The 19,680-nt window shown below is 40.1% G+C and overlaps 1 protein-coding gene across 1 annotated transcript; it reads left to right on the top strand.

The window, feature by feature from the left end:
* The first annotated feature begins 12,996 nt into the window (after positions 1-12,996).
* On the top strand, positions 12,997-19,453 carry LOC113260386 (bile acid-CoA:amino acid N-acyltransferase). The gene is given in 3 exon segments (XM_026506123.3): positions 12,997-13,462; positions 16,066-16,268; positions 18,806-19,453. Coding segments are annotated over 3 exon segments (1,266 nt in total). The 3' UTR covers positions 19,403-19,453.
* The last annotated feature ends 227 nt before the right edge of the window (positions 19,454-19,680 follow it).

Genomic DNA, 19,680 nt, shown 5'->3' with positions numbered 1-19,680 from the left:
CTACACAAGTATACTATTTCTGTACCAGTATCTTGGGTGCTTCTTTTTTTTTTTTTTCCTGATGCAAAGTTCGATGATTAGTTGCGTATAACACCCAGTGCACCATGCAATACGTGCCCTCCTTACTACCCATCCTTACTACCCATCACCAGTCTATCCCATTCCCCCACCCCCTTTCCTCTCTGAAGCCCTCAGTTTTTTTCCCAGAGTCCATAGTCTCTCATGCTTCATTCCCCCTTCTGATTACCCCCCCTTTCTTTATCCCTTTCTTCCCCTACCAATCTTCCTAGTTCTTATGTTCCATAGATGAGAGAAACCATATGATAATTGTCTTTCTCTGCTTGACTTATTTCACTTAACATCATCTCCTCCAGTGCCGTCCATGTTGCAGCAAATGTTGAGAACTCATTCTTTCTGATAGCTGAGTAATATTCCATTGTATATATGGACCACAACTTCTTAATCCAGTCATCTGTTGAAGGGCATCTCGGCTCCTTCCACAATTTAGCTATTGTGGACAGAGCTGCTATGAACATTGGGGTGCATATGGCCCTTCTCTTCACTATGTCTGTATCTTTGGGGTAAATACCCAGTATTGCAATGGCTGGGTCATAGAGTAGCTCAATTTTTAACTTTTTAAGGGACCTCCACACTGTTTTCCAGAGTGGCTGCACCAACCTGCATTCCCACCAACAATATAGGAGTGATCCCCTTTCTCCACATCCTCTCCAGCAATTGCTGTTTCCTGCCTTGTTAATTTTTGCCATTCTAACTGGCGTAAGGTGGTATCTTAGTGTGGTTTTGATTTGAATTTCCCTGATGGCTAATGATTTTGAACATTTTTTCATGTGTCTGTTGGCCATTTGTATGTCATCATTGGAAAAGTGTCTGTTCATATCTTCTGCCCATTTTATGATTTATTTGTTTCTCACGTATTGAGTTTGAGAAGTTCTTTGTAGATCTTGGATACCAGTCTTTTATCTGTAGCATCATTTGCAAATATATTCTCCCATTCCGTGGGCTGCCTCTTAGTTTTTTTGACTGTTTCCTTGGCTGCTTTTTATCTTGATGAAGACCCACAAGTTCATTTTATCTTTTGTTTCTCTTGCCTTTGGAGATGTGTCATGAAAAAGGTTGCTTTGGCCGTTGTCATAGAGGTTGTTGCCTATGCTCTCCTCTAGGATTCTGATGGATTCCTGTCTCACATCGAGGTCTTTCATCCATTTGGAGTTTATCTTTGTGTATGGTGTGAGAGAGTGGTCAAGTTTCGTTCTTTTGCATGTAGCTGTCCAATTTTCCCAGCACCATTTATTGAAGAGACTGTCTTTTTTCCACTGGATGTTTTTTCCTGCCTTATCAAAGATTAGTTGCCCAAAGAGCCGAGGGTCCATTTCTGGGTTCTCTATTCTGTTCCATTGGTCTATGTGTCTGTTTTTGTGCCAGTACCATGCTGTCTTTGTGATCACAGCTTTGTAGTACAGCTCGAAATCTGGCATTGTGATGCCCCGAGCTTTGTTTTTCCTTTTCAACAGTTCCTTGGCGATTCGGGGCCTTTTCTGGTTCCATACAAATTTAAGGACTATTTGTTCCAGTTCTTTGAAAAATGTCCTCGGTATTTTGATCAGGATAGCATTGAAAGTGTAGATTGCTCTGGGTAGCATGGACATTTTAACTATGTTAATTCTTCCGATCCATGAGCATGGAATATTTTTTTATCTTTTTGTGTCTTCCTCAATGTCTTTCAAGAGTGATTTATTGTTTCTAGAATATAGAGCCTTTATGTCTCTGGTTAAGTTAATTCCAAGGTAACGTATGGTTTTTGGTGCTATTGTAAATGGGATGGATTCCCTAATTTCTCTTTCTTCAGTCTCATTATTCATGTATAGAAATGCAACTGATTTCTGAGCACTGATTTTGTATCCTGCCACATTACTGAATTGCTCTATAACTTATAATAGTTTGGGAGTGGATTCTTTTGGGTTTTCCATATAGAGTATCATGTCATCTGCGAAGAGAGACAGTTTGACTTCTTCTTTGCCGATTTGGATACCTTTTATCCCTTTTTGTTGCCTGATTGCTGTTGCGAGGACTTCTAGTACTATGTTGAATAATAGTGGCGAGAGTGGGCATCCTTGTCGTGTTCCTGATCTTAAGGGAAAAGCTTCCAGCTTTTCCCCGTTGAGAATAATATTTGCTGTAGGTTTTTCACAGATGGCTTTTATGATATTGAGAAATGTACCATCTATTCCTATACTCTGAAGGGTTTTAATCAGGAAAGGATGCTGTATTTTGTCAAATGCTTTTTCTGCATCTATTGAGAGAATCATATGATTTCTGAATTTTTGTTTCTGGATAAAATCTAAGACACTGATAGTTTGCGAATGTTGAACCACCCCTGCATCCCAGGGATGAATCCCACTTGGTCGTGATGGATAATCCTTTTAATGTACAGTTGGATTCTATTAGCCAGGATCTTGTTGAGGATTTAGGTGTCCATATTCATTAGGGAAATCGGTCTATAATTCTTTTTGTTGGGGTCTTTGCCTGGTTTGGGGATCAAGGTAATATTGGCCTCATAGAATGAGTTTGGTAGCTTTCCTTCTGTTTCCAATTTTTGAAATGGCTTTAGGAGAATAGGTATTATTTCTTCTTTGAATGTTTGGTAGAATTCCCCAGGAAAACCGTCCGGGCCTGGAGTTTTATTTTTTGGAGGATTGTTTATCACTGACTCAATCTCTTCATAATTAATTGGCCTGTTTAAAAAAATCAAAATCTTCCTGTTTCAGTCTTGGTAGTTTATGGGTTTCCAGGAAGGCCTCCATCTCTTCCAGATTGCTTAATTTATTGGCATAAAGCTGTTGATAAGAGTTTCTAATAATCCTTCCAATTTCATTGGTATTGGTTGTGACCTCTCCTTTTTCATTCATTATTTTATTAATTTGGGTCCTTTCTCTATTCTTTTGGATAAGTCTTGCCAGAGGTCTGTCAATTTTATTAATTCTCTCAAAGAACCAGCTTCTAGTTCTGTTGATCTGCTCTACTGTACTCCTGGTTTCTAATTCGTTGATTTCTGCTCTAATCTTGGTCAACTGCTTCCTCGTGTCCCACACAACTTTTACTTTTGATCTGGAGACACAGAAAAATGTGCAAAGGGCTTGATGGAAGTAATGGATGGTAAAGGGAGTGTGGAACAACAGGGTTTCACCTGGAGTACTGCAAAACCAGGCTTCAAATGGGTGTAAAGGCAGAAGAAATTACTTCTTTGTAACCTGGAGCAGTGTTTCTCAAAACCTAATGTGCATATGAATTACTTGGAGATCTTTTTCAAATGCAGATTCTGATTATATAGGTCAAGAGTGGGCCCTGAGCTGCTGTATGTCTAAAAACCTCCTAGGCAATGCTGTTCATGTTTTGAGTAAGATGGCCCTAGACCCTAGCATTAAAGTGGGAAAGTACCATCCCTGAAGCAGCAGTCCTGGAAAGTTGAGCTTAGACCGCACATCTAGAAGGTGTCACTGTTTTATAGTCCAATACGATAAATATATCGGAACAATGACCTTTAGTTTTCCTGAAAAGGTTACATTAGGTTTGGTAACTTGTTGACTGAGGTAACCAAGCATGGTGTCATTATAAAATGTTTACATATTAAAAAATTAAGTGATTGCTGTATAAAAGAGTTCTCAATTAACTATAGTTAGCTGGGCATTTGAACTCAATAAATATACTTATATAAAACCTGGTAATAAAATATTCAGGGTTAATAGAAATGGATTTGCACAGACAGTATGTATTTTAAGCCACATAAATAGACTTCTCCCTCTCTTCTGTTCTTTTTTATTTTAATATTTTTCTGATTGTTTAATAAAAACGATTTTATTTATTTATTTGACAGAGCGAGAGAGCACAAGCAGGGGGAGCAGCAGGGGGAGAGGAAGAAGAAGGCTCACCGCCAAGCAGGGAGCCTGATATGGGGCTCGATCCCAGGACCCTGGGATCATGACCTGAGCTGAAGGCAGACACTTAACCATCTGAGCCACCCAGGCGCCCCATAAAAGCACATTTTTAAAAATTTGGGAAAGACGACAAATGCCATTTTTGTCTTACTACTCAGATAATCACTAAACATATTGGTGTTTTTCCAGATGAAACTTTTCCTGTACTTTAAAATTTACTATCACATTGTTCTGTTCCCTTCACTCTATGAGCATTTCTACTTATTTTAAGATAGTCTTAACAGTAACAAATTTGATTAATAACATGTTCCATAACTGGATGTTACGTACAGTAGTCCCTTCTTAACCATGGGGGGATACATTTCAGGGCCCCCAGTGGATGTCTGAAACCCTTGATAGTATTGAACCCTATATATGCTATATTTTTTCCTATACATTCAGACCTATGATAGTTTAAATTATAATTAAGTATAGTAAGAAATTAACAATAACTAATAATAAATAGAACAACTATAACAATATGCTGTAATGAAAGTAATGTGAAAGTGTCTTTCAAAATATGGTACTATATTCACCGTTTTTGTGATGATGTGAGATGATAAAATGAGAGATGAAGTGAGGTGATAAAATGAGAGATGAAGTGAGGTGAATAACCTAGGTGTCGTGATGTAGAATTAGGTAGGCTGCTATTGGCCTGATTTATATCAGAAGGAGGATTGTCTGCTTCCTGGCTGGAGTTGACCACAGGTAACTCAACCTGGAAAGTTAAACTAGTTAAGGGTGGGGAGGACCACTGTAATCTTTCAACCACTATGCTTTTACTGGATATTTAAGTTATTGCCAGTTTTTTTCTTTTATTTTTATCTGTTTTTTTCAAATCTGGCTTTTTTAGTTGAGTATTGGTCTGCCATAAAACTCCCTCTTACTCAGAAGTGGAAGTCATTCTACTGTAAATTTCTTGACCTTGAACCTAGGAATGGGCAACTTGGTCCTGCTTCTTTGTTTTTTTTGTTTTATAAATATTTTTTAATCTCAAGTCATCCTTTTGGCAATATTTTTTTTTAAGTAAGCTCTACACGCAAAATGGGGCTTGAACTCAGGACCTCAAGGTTAAGAGTCCCACACTCTCCTGACTGAGGCAGCCAGACACCCCCCCCCACCCCCGTCCTACTTCTTTGATTTGTAATCCCATTAGCATGTGTTCTGTGTATCCTGAAGGATTAAATGGCAGGTATCTTGAACTCAGTCGTATCTGTGCACATGAACTTAATCTTCTCTGCAGTTACTTTTCCATCTTATTTTTATTCAGTTATTTCAGTGTAAAAGTTCTAAAGTTTTTCCTTGAATGATTTCTAAGTTCAAAAGTAGTCTCAAAAATTAACTTCTGATTCAGCAGAATTGCAATGTTAGTTATATAGTAGCAAACTGCAGCTCCATCAGGTTTCTTTTCCATTAGGAAATATTAAATTCAAAATATTTAACACTGATGCAACACTAATCATACATTGTTCATATTCAAATTTCACTGATGTCCCAGAACTGACCTTCCTAGTGATTTCACCCCCTGATTCAGGATCGAATCTTGGTTCATGCTTTGCATTTTTGTTATCACCTTTACTTAATCTCCTTTACTTTGAAACAGTTCTTCATTAAATTGTATTTTACAAGGAATTTATTCATCTGAGTTGTCAAATTAGTTGGCATGAAATGTTCATAATATTCTCTTATTTTCCTTTTAATGTCTATTGGATCTGCAATGATAAGCCATCTTTCATTTTAGGTATTTGTTATTCTTTTTATTCGATCAGTCTGGCTTGTAGTTTATCAGTTTTGTCGGTCTTCTCAAAGAACCAAATTTGTCTTTGTTAATTTCTTTCTATTGTTTATTTTCTATTTCATCGATAATATACTTTTCTTATTTCCTTTCTTCTACTTACTTTGGGTTAACTTTCCTCTTTTTTTTCCCCCCCCTGGCTTCTTAAGGTAAAGACTTGGGCCATTGATTTTAGACGCTTTTCCAATATAAGTCACTAAAATTATAAATTTCCCTTTTTAGCTTTAGCTTCATCCTACAAATATTTTCATTTTGTCCTTCCATTATCATTCAGTTTAAAATATTTTCTAACTTCTGATGTGATTTCTTCCTTGACTCATGGATTATTAGAAGTCTGTTTGATTTTCAAATATTTGGGAATAAATAAGGAATAAGATATTCTGCGTATCTTATTTTTTATTTCTAATTTAATTCCGTTATGTCAGAGAACATACTCTGATTTCATCATTTTTGCATTATTAAGATTAACTTTTGTCACAGTTTATGGCTTATCTTGTTGAATATACCATGTGTGCTTGAATTTGTTGGGTTTAATGTTCTATACATAGCAATTAGGTCAAGGTCATTGATAGTGTTTAAATTTATGCCTTTACTGGTTTTCGTCAACTTATTCTATCAATCGCTGAGAAAGGAATGTTAAAATCTTTAATCATGACTATGGAATTATTTATTTCTCTCTTTAATTCTGTCAAATTTTGCTCCATATATTTTGAAATCCATTATTAGGTTTTTGATTTTTATGAACTTGTCATTATTTTTATCTCTATTAATACTCTTGATATTGAAATTTAATTAATCTGATATTAATAAAGCCACTTGGGGTTCCTTATGCTTAGTGTTGCATGCTATATTATTTTTCATCCATTTACTTGCAGTCTATCAATGTGAACTACACTGATAATTTTTCACTACAATCCTGACTTTTGGTAATCTCTTCTTTGCTTTTGTTTAAAAATTTGCTCTATAAGTATGTTCTGCAGTTTTTTGGCATGTGTAAATTTATGATTCCTTTATGTGTATTCATTTATGACTGGCATCTAACACTCAATATTATGTTTCTGAAATTCACCCAAGGTTATTGAATGTAGTTATAATTCTTTTATTTTTATTGCTTTGATTCATTTATTTTTAATGCTGGGCTTTGTAGTATTCTACTGTATAAATATACCAAAATCTATTCATTTATTTTATAGTTAATGGATATTTGGTTGTTTCCAGTTTTTATTTATTTATTTATTTATTTATTTATTTATTTATTTATTTTAAGATTTTATTTATTCGACAGAGATAGAGACAGCCAGCGAGAGAGGGAACACAAGCAGGGGGAGTGGGAGAGGAAGAAGCAGGCTCATAGCGGAGGAGCCTGATGTGGGGCTCAATCCCAGAACGCCGGGATCACGCCCTGAGCCGAAGGCAGACGTTTAACCGCTGTGCCACCCAGGCGCCCCTGTTTCCAGTTTTTAATATCTTGGAAAATGCTGTTATAAATATTTGTGTATAATTCCTGATGCATCTGTGCACACATTTCTGTTATATCTCTAGAAATGAAACCCCTGGGTCGAAGGTCATTCATATTGTCACATTTAGTAGAAATGCCCAATTGCTTTCTAAAGTGATTGCACCCGTTTACATTCCTCTAGCAGGGTTTGAATCTTGGTGATCCACTTCTTAACCAACTCTTCTTATTTTCAGAATTTACAATTTTTGCCAACCTTATAGGTATAAATATACCATTTCATGATTTAAATTCGCATTTTTAATTTTTATTTTATTTATTTATTTTTTAGAACGAGAGAGAGAGAGAGTGCTTCATTAGTTTGGTTAGACTATAAAGATGTATTTGAGGTTTTGACTGATAAGAGGACTCTAGATAATGCCATTCTTCTTTACTGAGGGAAAGGAAGTTTCGAGAGGAAAAAGTCAGGTAGTTTTTAGCTTGTAATCAGAGCTATCTCTTCTGGGCTGATTGGAGATGGGTTAAAGTCTCAGGTCTTGAATGAGAAGTAAAATTAGATTCTTAATTTCAGTGTTTGGAATTTAGCAGTTCATGCAGACAAATAGTCTTTTTGTTCATTTTATAACCTCAGCTATAAAGTTCAAAGAGTGCTCAGATAAGGGTAAACTCTGTTGGAGTTTGTTTAGAAAAGATATTGGTAGGGACTTGTGATTTTGAAGATATCAAGCCAGAATTTATATTTCTGAGGGAGAATGACTCTGAAACTATGTGTTAACTTTTCTTTATTCTATCTTCCCCCATCTCCATTAATATTTCTCCCTCTTTATAAAAACCGTTTCCTAGAATATTACAGAAGAAATTCTCTTAGTCTGGGATTTTGAATTGTGGTCCTATTTTTACATTGTTTGAGGGATGATTTTCTTTTAATGTCAGATGAATGGCTTGTTAGAATTGCATTTTGTGAAAATATTTCTTAAAGGTCATACATATTTATGCAATTCAGGAATGCTTTCTGGTAGTGAAATGTAATAAACGAGGGATATGAAGGAAAAAGCGATGATATTTGAAAAGAAGTATAAGTTGAACTAAAGCTAATGACTTTTCACTTACTTTCTGTTTGGGAACACTGGTTGATCCACGTGATATTTAAGTAGAAACTTAATGGATAACGTCTGGAAGGAAGACTACACCTTTAGGCTTATTTAGAATATGGACCGTGTCTAATCTCGCCGTGATTATCACAGTGTAGACCCTTGATAAATTGTTATTGAGCTACTAATCAATTTGACCATGAGCTGGAGATATAAATTCCATTCCTGACTCTGCCATGTATTTCTTTGTGCCTTATGTATACTCAATTTCTTGAATATTTTTACAAGGGAAATCGGGAACTTTGGGGTTATAAAATCACTTGTTTTTAAGCTTCTCAGGGAAAAATGTCTTATTCACCATCCAATTCTCATTCTCAGCACTTGTCTCTCTGTCGGCTCATTCTCATCAGCATGTATTCATGCCTGTGTCAGTCCCTTCTCTCTCTCGCTCCCTCTGAACACACACACACACACACACACACACACACACACACACACACACACATTAAAAACAGAATACAATGTTAGCAGATACTGTCACTACCTTGCCTGTATATACTTCCCCTAGTGGCATTAGTGCACAGGCCTGACTCACAATATCAGACCTGGGATTCCTGTGCCTGATAGTTTTTTTGGGCCTCCAGAGTCCACTTTCCCTCTCAGCATGGCAGGCTGGAAGTGGTAGGAAATTAAGGCCCCTTCCTCCCTCACCACTCAGCCCTCAACCAACCATTTATTGGTTACTTCCCATTGCTCCGGTGCACTCATGTTTCCTGGAAACCCCTCAAAGTACACGACTTGCTTTTGAGCTCTTATTTCAAGGTAGTCTTCTCGAGGAATGCAAGGTAGGACACAAAGCAAACTCTTGACCCGTCCTTCAACTACCACTCTATTTCTCTTCTTATTCTGGAGTAATGAAGCTGTCATATTCATTCCTCATCCCTACTCTTACCAGGGAGTCTCCCCTCTCTAAAAATGCACAAGGATTTACACATGGTATAGCAAATAGCAGTTTCAGATTTGAACTTGCTTAAATTATCAATTGATGATAGTCTTTCCTTTAGCCTCCTTCACCCCGCTGATGTATAACTCAAGGATTTGATCCTACACAGTTGTGAGTGCTGGTTTAGTAGTCTCCAAAAGGTTGTTGTCTTTGCAACTGATGGCTGATCTCACTGAGCCCTGTCCTGATGTCCAACCCACAGAACATATGAGCATAATATAATAGCTATTGTACACCTCTAAGTTTTCGAGTGGTCTATTACACAGCCATAGTAACTGGAACACCTGTTCTTTTGGGGTTACTTAAATATGTGTGTGTGTATGTGTGTGTATGTGTGTTATTCTAGAGAATATAATAGGTACCTGAGAAGTCTAGCTCTTGGTCAAAAACTTATGTGTGATTTTCCAGAACTGACTATAGGCAATTATAAAGGCTTTAGTCGGCAGGCATCGTGGTGGAATGCTGCCCTTCCAGCACCGGACTTGGGGTACAGCCAGTGCATAGCAATCTCTGGAAAAAGTTGGGAGGCAAGGACTCAGGCCGCTCAGTAGTTACTGGTCTCCCTAGTCACTAGTCAGGCCCATCATGTTTTCGTATTTACCCAGGAGCCTTCATTATAAATCTCCTTTTCATCAGACCTTTCCTCACAATCCAAAGTCTTCGCCAGTTACACGTGCTGAGGCCTCTTTATGTGAGGAGGAGGAATGCTTGAAGATTCTTTCTTTCGGGGGCGCCTGGGTGGCACAGCGGTTAAGTGTCTGCCTTCGGCTCAGGGCGTGATCCCAGCATTGTGGGATCAAGCCCCACATCAGGCTCCTCTGCTATGAGCCTGCTTCTTCCTCTCCCACTCCCCGTGCTTGTGTTCCCTCTCTCGCTGGCTGTCTCTATCTCTGTCGAATAAATAAATAAAATCTTAAAAAAAAAAAAGATTCTTTCTTTCGGTCTGACTCAGCAGCCAGTTCTTTTCCACTTCTATTCCTTCCCCTCGCTCTACCCTGACCTCAGAACTGCTGGATCCCACGTTTGGGGTTCCCTCATAGTGAACCCACTGCCACGTCTGTCTGACCTGCGGACTGGCTGACCTGCCGACTTCAGACCCTCGATCCTTGTCTTGACCAGGCACTTGCTCCCTCACGGTAAGTGATTAAGGCTCGACTCTTGTTTTTGGCTTGCTGCTTTCATCAGATACTCTTGACACCTAACCTGCTCGGCTTTCTCTGTCTCCCTGGGCTCAGCTGAGCTCCTACTAGTACCTTTAAGTTGTTACAGTCTGCCTGCAAATAATCTTGTATTGCTTGAAAAATAGTAATATAATAATCTGAAAACAGTATAATTCTATTTACTCCATTCCCACCTTTTTGTCATTATATTTCTATGTATTCTATAAACCCCACATGACATTATTTTTATTTTATAGTCTTTCAATCGCATTTAAATACACACACATGTGTATATACATATTAAAGGCTTTTTTAAAGATTTTATTTATTTATTTGCGAGACAGAGCACAAGCAGGGGAAGGGGTGCTCTCTGTGTCTTCTTTTTTTTAAATTAATTTTTTTATTATGTTAGTCACCATGCAGTACATCATTAGCTTTTGATGTAGTCTGTGTCTTCTAAAAACAAACAAACATACAACCACACAACAACAAAGTTCCTGTCTGATCATTCCACCCTCTTGGCTATTTCTGTGCCTTTTCCTATGGACCGTTTGCTCTCATTATGATCATGGGTCAATTTTCTGGATTCTGTTGTGTCTTGTAATTTTGAAAATCATACTCCAGATATTTCATATAAAAGAAATGACTAGAATAAGTAATATTTACCTCAAGAAAAGAGCGAAGCCCTACTCTGTCAAAATGTTAGAATTAAAGATTGAACCAGTCTTGCCTGTGGTTGACCTGGGCCTCAGCTTTGCTGCAGCTTTACCTGATCCCACACACCACTGCCTTCAGATATTTTTGGGTATGGGATTAGGCCCTTCTCATCAGAAGAAACTGGGGTCTAAGCATCGCTGAACTTCTGGAGATATCTTTGTTTTTTTATGGGCATGTTGCTAGCTTTTCTAACTGTAAGATATTTCTCTCTGATTTATAATTCTTCTAGAAAGAGGGTCACTAAGGAAATTTCTTTGTTCTGGAGTCCCACTCCTGGCTTTCTGGCCTGGAGAAATCTCTCTATTTGGCTGTGCTCCCCCATCCTTTGGAAGTTAACTTCTTTGCTTTATAAGAAGACCTGCAATGCCTCAGACAGATTTCTCTCAGCTCATGTCTCTACTCTCATGCTTTGATGTATTGTCCTAGGGCACATGGCCAAATCCTTAAGGGTTGGCACTTGGAGAAGGACTCTGGGTGGAGTTTCTCAGAATTCTATCAAACCAGCCCGCACACATCCGTTAAAGTTGCATTAAACTTTCTGTTGATCTCTCCTAATTTTTCTTTACGGGGGATTCTTTTTTGCTATCTTATCATAGATGAAATCACTTTGTAGAAGAGAAAGTCTCCTCTCTCCTAGGAGGGACCTATCACTCACCGGCGTTCAGTTCATTTAGATTCCTGGCAATCTAATGAGTTTAAGAAAACAAAAAAAAAATTGATTTTGTATTTATCCAGATAAGGTTAGGTTATTAGAATGGGAACAAAGGTCATTTTTGTGGCTTTCTTCACACTAACGCAAAGGAGAAACGTAATCCTTATCTTTAATAGGGAGATGATGAAAAGCTTAGCAAATTTTTGTGTCCCTGAAGGGCTTGTCAGCATCTGGTTTTCTTAGGACTGGGTAAGCCTAACTATGACGCTGTGAGTACTTTTTCTTTAGGGAGTAATCCATATGTCAGCCTCCTTGTTCTTCCCAAAGATTTTGTCCTCATTCTTTTGAGAAGATTTGTCTGTTTTTGGTGCTCTGTTAGAGGTGAATTCTTAGATGCCAGGCATTCTGTTTGCAGGACTTGGGGAGGGGATCAGTAGTGGAGGCACCATTTCCATATACATAGGTGTTTAACAAATCCCTGTTTTCTTTTTTTTTCCTCTTTCTTTTTTTTAGAAGATTTTATTTGTTTGTTTGTTTGTTTGTTTGTTTGTTTATTTAAGAGAGTGAGAAAGAGACCACAAGCAGGATGAGGAGCAGCGGGAGAGGGACAAGCACACTCCCAGACTCCGTGCTGAGCACGGAGCCCCATGCAGGGCTCAATCCCAAGACCCTGAGCCCAAATCGAGAATCGGACACTGTAACCGACTGAGGCACCCAGGCACCCCAACAAACCCCATTTTCAACTGCACATCTTACTCTTATCCTCCACTGCATCTGATTTTTCAAGGGCTCTGGATGGCCAATTGTGATATCTTCCTTGGACGTGTCGATACCATTCGTGTAGCTGGCTGCTGCTTCCTCCATCCCGGCTCCTAATTACTATAAAACATATCTACTTGTTTTATGTCTTCTACAAATTTGCCAAAAGCTCTCAGGTGTCTTGCATTTGAAGATTGTATCAGGATATTTGCTAAATAACTGGAGAGTTAGAGCTGAATCCCAAGCAGCCTGCTTCCCGGTCCCGCTCACCTTTCATTAACCTTATCACTGCCTTATTTTCTTCTCCTATGTGTATATCCCGGTTTCACTGCAGCTATCACTGCGGACCATCCGGAGTGCCGCACGGTACAATGGCTCAGCTGACAGCTACTCCTGCAAGCGCGCTTATCGATGAGCCAGTGCACATCCGAGCTACGGGCCTGCCGCCCTTCCAGATAGTGCTTCTTCGGGCATCACTGGAAGATGAGAAGGGGAACCTGTTTCATTCTCAAGCCTACTATAAGGCCAGTGAAGTTGGGGAGGTAGATCTGGAGCGGGACCCTTCACTGGGCGGTGACTATGTAGGAGTCCACCCTATGGGTCTCTTCTGGTCCCTGAAACCTGAAAAACTTTTAACGAAATTGTCAAAAAGAGATGTGATGAATAGCCCCCTCCTGGTCCAAATAAAACTTTGTGATTCGAATTTACTTTTAACCCACATCGCCACCACTGCTCCAAAAGTCAGCCTGACCTTGGAGAGGTGGTACAGAGCACTGGGTGTCAAACAGATCCAAGTTTGAGAAGGCCGCCTCTGGGGAGCCCTCTTTCTCCCTCCTGGTGAGTAGAATTAACCTGGTTGCTGTCATCCTTGTGCTTCCTCTTTCAAGTGCCTAATCCCTGCGGAGGTTTAACTTGGGTATGTATACTACATGGTGTAGTCCTCTCCAGCCTTAGAATCAGGGCTAACTCTGGGCCAGAACAAGAATCTGGGGATGCGCCATTCCAACTGACGCTTGATCTCAACAATTCTGGAGCTTGTCTAAGGATACGACTACATGTAGTTTATGGAGTCCCTGCATTATGGGGTCTCACAGCTTTGGATTTATGTGAAATCCGTCTGTATTGAGCCCGAGTACCTGAGGACCCACATCCTGATATCGTGGAACTCTCTCCTGGGAGTTCTGTCTTGTCTGAGTGTCAACTTAGGTTTAGGTCATTGCACCCAGTAAGCTGATGATATAATGGACTGAAATATTGCAACAAATATAGAGGATGCAAAGAGACTCTATACCCTCTAGTTCCATAAATATTGCCTATTTATAGAATATTCCATCAATCCACAGTTAATGCCACATGCTCCCTGATGGCTTTAAAGCCTACCAGGAAACTCAGTTTCCCACAGTGATTTCCACACATCAATAAGCGGTTCAAAACATCTACTGGTACATTTCTCAGGGTTTATTGTGGGACCAAATGAAGCCACGTTAATTCCCCAGAAGAGGCCCTTGACAGGTCCAGGTTTCAGGTGTGTCTCAGATCCCCTTCCTCAGGCATGAGCTTTGATCTGGGACACAGCCATCATATCATCAGGATGTATTGCCTCTCTGTCTGTTTTTAGAAACAGGATCACCATGTAGAAGTGAGATGGGTACAGGAAGCCTGGAGTGTTAGAGGTGGTTCCCGGCAGCACAGGGTTATAGATGATGTAGAAGGAATAAAAGCTTCCCTTTCCAAAATTGTCATGACCCATGCGGCTGGTTGGGTAAATCTCAGTATCTTTACACCCAGTAATTAGCATACAGACAACATCGTTGTGTGTAGGGATCAGGAACTAAGAGGCACATACGTCTGTGCATCTACGCACCCACCTCAGATACAAATCTAAGGACCAGCGCAGGCCTCCCTCCTCGGGATGCGCTGGTTTAGAGGGAGCTGTCTGTGAATCCTCTTGGACACGCACGTGTGGCGTGTCCTGCTTGCTCTGTGAGGGATACGAAAGAGCGTTGAGCTGCGTGGGGCCAAAAGAGGTTGAGTCAGGTCTCAAACCAATTCTCAACTACGACATTCTTCCACGATAAGAGGCTCAGTACTCTAAAGTCCTCCCTCTTCCTGTCAATCAGGAGATGAAAAGCATCTTTATTCACTTACTGAAGTGGTATTTTAAAGCTCAGATATATTTAGTGCCATTTTATTTCTCCTTTTCTCAAGTGAGAAAACATAGCAATGTTTTGTTTTGAAAATTGCCAATACTCCTTTAAATCAAGTCATTCTTCTTTCTTTCTTTCTTTTTTTAATTTTTAAGTATCATCTTACTCACTTATCTCTTTAAGTAACCAACATGGCGCTTGAACTCACAACCCCAAGATCAAGAGTCGCATGCTCTACTGACTGAGCCAGCCAGGTGCCCCCATTGATGGGACCAGTCTTCCTTAATTAAAATCACTTACCCGAGAATACAGTGCCCCCAATAAGTGCATCATAATTTCTTTTTCTGCTTTATTTAGGAAACTAGCTGCCTACACAGAACATGAGTGTAGAGTGATACTCTGACCATCCCTACTTTTTACCATGTGCGAAGCTGCAGTGAATAAACAGGTTGTTATTACATGGAAGGGCTCATCATTCACATCTGCTTGGCTGCAAGATTTCATCACTGTATAGTCAGACGAATGGAACAGAGCAGTGTTAAGTCGGGATCTTAGCTAACACAATCATTTCAATAGTGTTTTTTTAAGTCATATACTTTTGAAGGCTTTTTTTTGAGTTATATATATTTTAAGAACCCAATTAAATCTATAGAAGCTTTCATTAGTAAAATGCACACATAGGGGCACCTGAGTGGCTCAGTTGGTTAAGCGTCCTACTCTTCGTTTTGGCTCAGGTCATGATCTCAGGGTTGTGAGATTGAGCCCCGTTTCAGGCTCTGTACGGAGCATGGAGCCTGCTTAAGATTCTCTCCCTCTCCCCCTGCCCCTCCCCGTGCCATCCCCACCCAGGGTGCATGCTCTCTCTCTTAAAAAAAAAAAAAAGTACATATAAACCTATATTTTGCATATAGTTTCAGGACCTTCATTGATTTCCTAAAGCAATAATTGTGTACGTTTTCATAGGTTAAAAAGCCCTTCCCTAATTTCAATAGCTTTCTTTACTCCAATACTAAAGAAATGAGCCACTTTGAGTCTGCAAGACCCCTTGACTACAGAGATTAAGCATGTCGGTGAACATAGTTCCCCATCAACCTTCCTGATATTTGTCCCATTAATGCAGTCAATCAGCTTTAATTCTGCCCCAGCTACAAGGCTGAAAACCTGGGGATTCCACTGAAAATTTATACTTTGATTCCAGAATTTGTGATGTATTTCTTCTTCTTGTTGTGTTTTTCTTCTTTTTTCTTTCCTTTCCCTTCATACCCAGTTCTGTTTTGTTTTGTTCTTTCTCAGGAGAGGGACGTTTCCCAGGGGTAATTGACTTGTTCGGTGGTCTCGGTGGACTGATTGAATTCCGGGCCTGTCTCCTGGCCAGTCATGGCTTTGTGGCCTTGGCCTTGGCTTACTTTAACTATGAAGATCTGCCTCCCCAACCAGAAAAGACAGAATTAGAATACTTTGAGGAAGCTGTCAACTTTCTTCTGAGATATCCTAAGGTAATGTTTGCCTTTTCTTTTAGTCCCTGTCTTTAAATAACCATAACACCCTGTGGCTTCTCTTAACCTCCAAGTCTGATTCTCCTCAGTGAACTTGAAGTTCTATGACATATTCACAGTATTTACATGATTTATTTCACACCCAATGTCTTTTGCTCAGAAAGACAAAGCAGGAAGTTAGCCTGTGTCCATGATGGAATCAGAAAGCAATGGCTTTATTTATTTATTTTAAAGATTTTATTTATTTGCTCGTCAGAGAGAGAGAGAGCACAAGCAGAGAAGTGGCAGGCAGAGGGAGAAGCAGGCTCCCCGCTGAGCAAGGAGCCTGGTGTAGGACTTGAGCCCAGGACCCTGGGATCATGACCTGAGCTGAAAGCAGACACTTAACCAACTGAGCCCCTCAGGCGTCCCAAGATGCAATGGCTTTGGATTCAGACAGAACTGGGTTGCCTTTCTGGCTCCATCCCATCTGGTTGTGGGAATCTGGGCAAGCTACTGACACTTTCTAATACTGAATTTTTTCATCTGTTAAATACTATGGTAGTGATGCTATTTCGTAAGGTTCTCGTGAGAAGGAAAGGGGATAATCCAAGCAAAGGGCTTGCTAGAGTAACTGGTAATACGACATCCTCAGTAAATGCAACGCTTTTTATTATCCCCTTCTCTGATAATATTAAATCACCGGACTCCTCCAGACAGAGAATCTGTCTTCTTCGAGGAGTGGGCCTGCATTTTTAGTTATTGGAGAGGACTTAACCATAATGCTGTAGGACTTTCCAATCCATACCTTCTTTAAATTTTAAAATGTGCTTTGCTGCTACGTTAGGGTTGCTGCAAGTTATCTCTTGCTAATTGCTGATATTTTTTTCTTAATAAGAATTGATCTAGGGGCATCTGGGTGGCACGGTTGGTTAAGCGTCTGCCTTCAGCTCAGGTCATGATCCGCAGGTCTTGGGATCGAGCCCCACATCGGGCTCCCTGCACAGGCCCCCTCCCCCTGCGCTCATCCCCCCTTACCAAAAAAATAAATAAAATCTTAAAAAAAAGAATTGCTCTAAGTAAAATTAAGTCTCTGTACCACATCCTATCTCATATAAGGGTCACCAAAATATGATCAGAATTTCAGTAATAAGATGAGCAATGATCACTGACAATCTATTGATGCATTGAATTTTTTTTTTTTTTTTAAAGATTTTATTTATTTATTTGACAGAGATAGAGACAGCCAGCGAGAGAGGGAACACAAGCAGGGGGAGTGGGAGAGGAAGAAGCAGGCTCATAGCGGAGGAGCCTGATGTGGGGCTCGATCCCGGAACGCCAGGATCACGCCCTGAGCTGAAGGCAGGCGCTTAACCGCTGTGCCACCCAGGCGCCCCTGATGCATTGAATTTTTAAGTAGCTATTTTTGATGCATATGATAGAGTTGTCTTCGAACTATCACATAGGCGATGTTATTGTGCTGAGTTTCTGCTTGGCTTAGATGAGAAATGAGGAGGTTATGTGATTCTGCTGTTCATTTTCTTAGCCTGGTTCCACTTATACTTGCTGCGTGACTTTTCCATCAGTGTTCTTACCACTGTCACATAGATAGTTAGTCAATGACTACTGAGACCCGGGAACCAGACTTCTCTCCTAGGCTCTTAGTACTTCCACTAAGCCTGCCTCATGCTCTCTCTTCTGTGAGAGGAGCGACCAACCATCTTTCAATTCCTTACAGGTCTTATTTCTCCATCTGTTGATTTTAAGTGTCTTCTAAGCATTCTCAATTTGCTGATCCCAAATTTGGTGGCAGAAATTATAATAAGAGCTAGTGTTCTGCCAAAAGCTTGCACATAACTGAGTCATTTTGTTGTTGTTGTTCATTCATCCATGTTACACTTCCTTTTACTTTGTCTTCCCTGGCCAAATCCATTCTGAGTTCTCACCTCTCATTGTCAAAACTGTGACTCGATATCTTTTATATTAAGACATAGAACTTCAGAGCTTGGAAGGTCTTTTTAATTCAAAAGGAGATGATTCCAGTTACTTCTCTTAATATACAAGATAGGACCTCAGGTAGAATGCAGTGGCCTTACAAAGAGGCTGAAAAAATATGTAGCAAAGGGGAATAGGTTCAGATCCATCAGAATTTTTCCCCTGGGACTGGATCAGTCTTTTCCTAGAGAGTACCTTTTCCTCTGAACTTCTAGAGAGCCCACAGTTTACCAATCAGCTGTACCCTGACTCATATCATTCACAAGAGTTATGTGCCTCTTTCTTATTTTTCCTACTACATTGGTATTTCTTTAGGGCATTTTAAACTCAGCAGCTAACACCATGCTGAATCCATAGTATTTCATTTGGAAGGCCTGACATGTTCTTGAAGGAGTATTTTCTTTGAACACTCATTATGCATTCTAGAACTCTAGAACTGGGCATGTGGGTGGGATTAGTCCTTGCTTGTCTCCCATTGGCCAGTCAAGTTTTTTGGTTGTTTGAGATGGTAGGGTTTTGCTAAATGGTGGACAGAATCAACATCTCATTTCCATTATTTTTAGGTCCTCAGCCCAGGCATTGGGGTAGTCTCCATAAGCAGAGGTGCAGGGATTGGACTCTCCATGGCTATTCACCTAAAACAAGTCACAGCCACCGTGCTTATTAACAGGCCCAACTTTGTACCTAGCATTCCACAGGTGTACCACGGTCAGGTAAGTCAGCTCCTGGCCTTCTCTCCACAACTGCTATCCATCAACGCCTTAGGGTTAGCAGAGTTGCAGCACACCTTTGAGGAAGCTCGTCGTGAAGCCAGTGAGACTTCTTTCCTCCCCATTGAAAAGGCCCAGGGACATTTTCTTTTCATTGTGGGAGAAGATGATAAGAATCTCAACAGCAAAGCATCTGCTGAGCAAGCCACAGAACAGTTGAGAAGATATGGGAAGAACAACTGGACCCTGCTATCTTACCCTGGGGAGGGCCACCTGTTAGAGCCTCCCTATTCCCCGCTGTGCTGTGCCTCAGAGGCCTCCAGTCTCTGCCTATTCATGCGCTGGGGTGGAGAGGTGATCCCACATGCTGCTGCCCAGGAGCATTCTTGGAAGGAGATCCAGAAGTTCCTCAGGAAGCACCTTGTTCCAGTTGTGACCAGTCAACTCTGAGAAGAGAAGATACTCCTGAGAACCAGAGAAATAATACCAGCCCTTCCCTTGATTTTCATGGAACAACGTCTTTGATTTCTTATTGTGGAAGTTCTACTGAGAGAAACAGGAGCTTGACAGTGGTCATGTCTTTTTTTTTTTTTTTTTTTTTTTTGAAGATTTTATTTATTTATTTATTTGACAGAGAGAGACAGCGAGAGAGGGAACACAAGCAAGGGGAGTGGGAGAGGGAGAAGCAGGCTTCCCGCTGAGCCGGGAGCCCAATGCAGGAATTGATC

Source organism: Ursus arctos, unplaced genomic scaffold (genome assembly GCF_023065955.2).
Source record: "Ursus arctos isolate Adak ecotype North America unplaced genomic scaffold, UrsArc2.0 scaffold_18, whole genome shotgun sequence".
In the NCBI taxonomy this organism is placed as follows: Eukaryota; Metazoa; Chordata; class Mammalia; order Carnivora; family Ursidae; genus Ursus; species Ursus arctos.
This window is presented reverse-complemented; position numbering and strand designations above follow the sequence as displayed.